This window comes from Enhydra lutris, unplaced genomic scaffold (assembly GCF_002288905.1).
Source record: "Enhydra lutris kenyoni isolate GAN:26980312 unplaced genomic scaffold, ASM228890v2 scaffoldscaffold91, whole genome shotgun sequence".
Lineage (NCBI taxonomy): Eukaryota > Metazoa > Chordata > Mammalia > Carnivora > Mustelidae > Enhydra > Enhydra lutris.
The window spans coordinates 1,065,402-1,071,241 of record NW_019154175.1 but is presented as its reverse complement, the minus strand read 5'-3'; the positions used below and the strand labels follow the sequence as shown (position 1 = coordinate 1,071,241).

At 44.0% G+C, this 5,840-nt stretch overlaps 1 protein-coding gene across 1 annotated transcript; it reads left to right on the top strand.

Annotated features, from left to right (window-relative positions):
* Nucleotides 1-535: 535 nt before the first annotated feature.
* LOC111162372 (SERTA domain containing 4) lies at nucleotides 536-5,347 on the top strand. The gene is made up of 3 exons (XM_022526750.1): nucleotides 536-752; nucleotides 1,956-2,071; nucleotides 4,018-5,347. Exons 1-3 carry the CDS (start codon nucleotides 578-580, stop codon nucleotides 4,777-4,779), a joined length of 1,053 nt encoding a protein of 350 aa, XP_022382458.1. The 5' UTR covers nucleotides 536-577; the 3' UTR covers nucleotides 4,780-5,347.
* The last annotated feature ends 493 nt before the right edge of the window (nucleotides 5,348-5,840 follow it).

Below are 5,840 nucleotides of genomic sequence, written 5' to 3'. Positions count from 1 at the left end.
AGGGAGCCCCAGACTGGTGTAGAGGATCTGGCCCTGTGGAAAGGAGAGGAGGGGGCAGCCGCCCTGCCCCAACCGACCCAGAGCCTCAGTAGGGATGACGGTGGAGATTTTGGCCTCTACACCCTTTTTGACTGATTAGCGGATTTCATCAAAGGAGACTCTCGGGATTGACTAGAAAATTGATTTTGCCTTATTAATAGAAAGGAGGTGCAAGGGTTTGGGACTTGCCTCTTAGCGGTACATTTTCTGCCGTAAGGTCAGGGGGAAAATATGTTCGGGAGGCAAAGCAGCTGTCTCAAATGGGGCTTAGGGGAATCTGAGAACAATAAGAAATGGGATTTTAAAGATCCGCCCATGAAATGCAGATTGCTGAACACAGAGGCTGAGCTAATAGCAGTGAGAGAGTTTGCTGAGGTTTTCTTCGAAAAAATAATAAAATGTTTTCAGGGTGAAGGGGACGACTGAGAAGTAGAAGTTTCCCAAAGCAAAGTAATGAACATGCCAAGGCCATCCCCGGCATGATTAGGGCTATTTTCTTTCTTTCTTTCTTTTGTCTTTAGATCTGAGGCGGTCAGAGATGACTCTGGTTCTGTCCATGAATAGATTCTGCGAGCCCATTGTCTCGGAAGGAGCTGCTGAAATTGCTGGGTACCAGACACTATGGGAGGCTGACAGCTACGGAGGCCCGAGTCCCCCTGGGCCAGCACAGGCTCCTCCGCAGGGAGACCGGGGAGCCGGTCCGCCACTGGCAGGTACTGTCCTTGACCTCCCCCCACCAACCCTGCCCTCTACAGCCAGACTAGTGAGAGGGACTGGTGGTCTCCTGTCTCCCGGCTCCCTTCTGAGCCCAGAGAGAGCTGCTAGTCCAGGGACTAACAGGCTGTCTGTGCCCCTCTCAACTGAGTCCTGGGCTCCAGAAGAGGATCAGAGGGGATACTGAAATTGCATTCAAATCTGCATCTACACGTGCTGATGCTTCGTGTGTAAGTCGTGCCACCTATATTTTTTAAAGAACCAAACCAGATTTTGAGACCGTGAGTTTGGGTTTTGGTTTTTCACCCTGCGGAACTGCATGGTTCTCTTCAGAGGTACACAAGCCCAGGTGAGCTTTGGACAATGAAATCTTTATCCCCTGAGACGTAAAGGAATCTGCACTTTGGGCCAGAAGCTATGTGTCTTCTCTTTTTACTAACCACACAACTGGCTTTCGTATTCAGGGGGAAATTTTTTTAGATACAGGAGTATGTTCTTCCTAATTCTTTATTCTTATAGTCTAAGATAAGTTCCTTGGATTTTTGTGTGGTATGCTTTAAAAAAAAAAACAAAACCTAAAATGTAAACTAAGTACTTCTTGAAGTTCATTTGGGATTAAAAGTTCTGTTCGTTCAAAATTAGACCCTCCTTTTATTCGTGGTTGACATATTACATTTTTGAGAGAGAATAAAGGACTTTGGTTAGCCCATATTTTAGTCTTAAGCTAAAATTTTTTAATCTCATATTTTGAAAGAAGAAATATTATAACTCCAATGTTCAGATAGTCGTTTGCTTCCTTACCTACAGCCAATAACATTTTAAAATTATTTGGTTATTCGTGCTTACGGTTAAAGATGTATATGTTTGAGCAGTGGTGCCCTATTATCATGGATTTAATTAAGCAATTTGAATAAATACTGTCCTCCCCTTTATGAATTTTGCTGTTTGTGCATAGAATTAAGATTCCGAGTATTTTGTAGATGCTGACATAGGTCATTTTCCTTTATGATTACCTAGAAATCCTTGCCTAGCCTGGGTCACAGAATTCTGTATGATAGCAAATATTAAGACGAATGTTTATTTTTAATCACCACATGTACAGCCAAATACATAGCCAACTTATCTTCTGTAAGGAAAATATTTTGTTTGGAGAACCTCTGGCAAACCGCATGTCATTTGTCGTATCTGATTTATTACCACAGGATCACATTACAGGGGAATTTCAAATCCTATAACAACATCCAAGATCACATACTTTAAGAGGAAGTATGTGGAAGAAGAGGATTTTCACCCACCACTCAGCAGCTGTAGCCATAAAGTATGTTTTTTTAATAGTCATTATTTTTATTAAGAATTTAAGATACTTAGTAACAGTTGCTTGATCCATTTCCAGCAATTAAATTGTTCCACCCAAGCAATGAAAATGAGCCACTTCTCAGCAGAGCCGTATTAATCGTTGTCATTTTTTGGGTCCTCTGTTATTTTCACAAGTAGTGGAAGAAAGAGCCAGCAGGAGCTCCTCTGCCCAGAAATAACAAAATTATATAATCCAAGGAACATCTTTTTTACAAATGTCTTGATTGTTCTCAAGTTGCGTTAGTGGTTATGAGCCATCCATGTTTTCACATGTGTGCAGAAACGCATGTCTTTCCTGACATCTCCCCTCTCTCCATGCTCTAGGTCCCATGGGCAGAGCCCCTTCTGTGTGTGCCCACCTGGGAGCAGTTTCCTGGGGCTTCTCTTGACCCATTAGAGGTGGACTCACTATCGCTTGAGTGTGTGCTTGCAAGTAGAAACTCACACTTCATTGTATACTCCTTACGTAGGCGTAATTCATTCCCTGGGAAAGATCACAGCTGACTCTTTTGCATGCATAAGAAGAAAATAATGGGATCCAGGAAGTGCCTAGAAATAAGGAACTGGCCACCTAAACTTTTCAAATACCAGTTCTTTTTCCTTATGGTTCTCTTCCTTTAAAAAAAAACTATCTACAGATGTAATCAAGGAGGGTATAACCCAGACCATAGTTTTCTGAGAGGCGGAGAGGATTTTTAATTTTTCAATTCATCTTCCTCTGTGTCTCCTCTTACCCCCTCTCCTCACTGCCTCACGAGCATGTCCTTCAGGTGTTGCCTTGACCTTGCTCATAAAGGCACCGGCATGGGTTGGTGTATGCTGGGCTTTTCTCTGACTGTATACTTCCTGCCTTTGGTTAACCCGGGCAGGCTTTGTTTGCAGTTCCTCAGGTCATGCTACCAGGTGGCTTTTTTTTTTTTTTTTTTTTTTTTTTATTTTTTTTGGGAAAGTTGGGTCCCAGGACAAGGGGGTTTTTTTTTTTTTTTTTTTTTTTTTAAATATGACCTGGAAAAGCTGGTCACCAGGACATAAGCAGTTTATTTCCTCTTTCATTTCTGTGTTATGGTTGTGACTCTTTCCCAGTGGCTGCTGGATTTGTACCAGGCATCACCCAGTGATAGTATCATAGTGCTCAGAAGTGAGTCTTCTCATTTCCTCCCTTCATCTCTCCTCCTGCCTGGCCCCAGAAGGAGGCTTGCTTTGGCCCTTCTACTGACTGATCATTTCAGGGGCTGAGCCTCAATTATCGCTGTCCCTTAATCAAGTAAGGATAATTGCAAGTGTGAAAGCCAGAGGGACAGCGCTGAATGCAGCTCTTGTGCTCTTGGCCAGGGTTTGAAGTAGACTTATGACCTGCATTTTGACATCTTTCAAGAGACACCGACATATAATACATGAGTGTATGTGTGTGCACATGCATGGGTTTGTATACACATACAGAAAAGCCCAAGTATCCTAAGAGTACAGCTTGCTGGATTTCACAGCGGAAACATATCTATGTAACTAGCATCCAGATCAAGAAACAACATAACCAGCAACTGAGAACCCCTCCTTGCACCCCTCATTACTATGTCCCTTCCATCCGGAGAAGCCGCTCCCCTGACTTCTAGTAGGGCAGATGAGTTGTGTGTTTTGGCATCTCCCTTGGCCATAGAAACACGAACAGCCTCACCTGTCCCTGTTGAGGTCTGCTGGGGGACCGGATTCCCAGGTGCTTGCCTGCACCTTTGAGGCAGGAAGCCGGGGAGGGTCATTAGCAACACCGGGGACAGCATCCCTAAGTGAACCTGGGAGGAACAGGACCACAGCATGCCCAGATCCAGAGAATGCCCAGAAAGAAATCGACTGCAATGGCATGCTTACACAGCCCACGTCCTCTAAGTTTTCTCTTCCGTCTTTGGTTTTTAGACCATCTCGATTTTTGAGGAACGAGCCCACATCCTGTATATGTCATTAGAAAAGCTCAAGTTTATCGATGATCCTGAAGTGTACCTCCGAAGGTCCGTCCTTATCAACAACTTGATGAAACGGATCCACGGCGAGATTATCATGCAGAATAACTGGTGCTTTCCTGCCTGCTCTTTCAACGGCCCCTCTGCCCAAGAGTGGTTTCTGGCTCAAGACTGTCCTTACCGAAAACGACCGCGGATGGCCAAAGAGGAGTGTGAAAAGTTTCACGCCTGCTGCTTTTACCAGGAATGTGGTGGTCACTACCTAAACCTGCCCCTTTCTGTCCATGCTAGTGTCGGAAGTGCCTCCACCACTGCCCCCTCTTCCTCCTCGTCTTCCTCTTCCCCTCCCCCTCTGCCTTTACCGAGTTGTTCCCACCAGGTGGATTTCAGTGTAGGCTGTGCATCTGCTTACAAGGGTGACGGTCAGGTACCCGCCAGCGAAATCTTTGTTACTAATGTCAGGTCACTAGGTGTTCAGGAAAAGGCCACATTAAGTGAGGAGAAGGCAAATAACGACACCAACAGGGATGGTGGCCCATTAAGCCATGAACCTGTGGGAAACGACCTTGCTTTTGAGTGCAAAGGCCAATTTTACGATTATTTTGAGACTGGATATAATGACAAAAACAATGTGAGTGAGTCTTGGAAAAAGTCCTTAAGGAAAAAGGAGCCTTCACCAAGTAACAAACCGTGCTGTGGCAAAGGGAGCAAACTATGAGCCATCTTTCCACCGAACCTCTGAAGCATGCACAGCATGACCAATTAGCTCTCATAAATTTTATTTTGAATGGATTTTATAGTTTTGTACAACTGATAAAATTATGCCATGAACACGCCGTGTCGTTTTAATGCCTGGAGAGCAGATTGCGTAAAACCTCTGTAGAGTAGGCATCAGCGAGCTACTTCTCAATGTGGTGATGTTACCAAGAACACAGTTGACTCGATGCTTAAAAGTATACCTTAGTTTTCTCACAGAAAAGGTCCAGTAGATTAGACTGGGGGACAGTGTGCCCTTGTGACCTTTCCATGACCCCCCCCCAAGGAGCCTGTCACTAGCTAAGAAACCGCAACATGTTTGCCAATCGATTAGGTAGTTGTTTGGTCAGCAAATCAACATAACCAGCAAAGGATGTCTGTTGCTTCTATGTGATACAGTATTTTTTTTCTGAATGAAAGACTGAAGACAGGGAGCTAGATGAAGTGGCTTCACCGTGCCATTAAGGACTTGTCTTTAACAGTCTTGCATGACAGACGAAAATAGGATGTAACATAATGAAACACCTGTCTAGGGGTGGCAATCAACAATATGTGGAGAAGGGTAATCCCTGCGAGTTCCTGGCTTGCCTGCGATGCGTGATCAGGCAGTTAGAGAGGTGTTATACAGGGCGATTTTTGGTGCCTTACTTTATCTTAATTTTTGCCAATGTGAAAATTAAGGATAAATCAGAGTTACAGCAGGGATTTAACAAACAGGAAAAAAATACACAGGGTGGATCAATATTGTTTGGAAACCGTTAACTTCGAAACTATTGTGTTTAACTTTTGATTCAACATCTCTATTCTTCCTTTGTTTTTTGATGCCCAATTGCTTTTGGATTTGGCATTTTTAGAAAGGGATGGGGGAAACAATAGAGCTGTTAGAAACCAGCACTAAGCTGCTTGAGCTTTTCTATGGCAACGGGTCTGTTGCTGGGGTTTGGGTTTTTGGGTTTGGGGTTGTTTTGTTTTGTTTTGTTTCCTTGTCCAATGAAGTTCATGACCCGGTGGCATGCATTATAT

What these genes read in the sequence shown, in the direction of transcription:
- LOC111162372 (XM_022526750.1), top strand. Translation starts at nt 578, where the DNA reads ATGACTCTGGTTCTGTCCATGAATAGATTCTGCGAGCCCATTGTCTCG. An exon ending in AGCCGGTCCGCCACTGGCAG is followed by an intron (nt 753 to 1,955) that starts GTACTGTCCTTG and finishes TTATTACCACAG; the next exon opens with GATCACATTACAGGGGAATT. An exon ending in TCAGCAGCTGTAGCCATAAA is followed by an intron (nt 2,072 to 4,017) that starts GTATGTTTTTTT and finishes TTTGGTTTTTAG; the next exon opens with ACCATCTCGATTTTTGAGGA.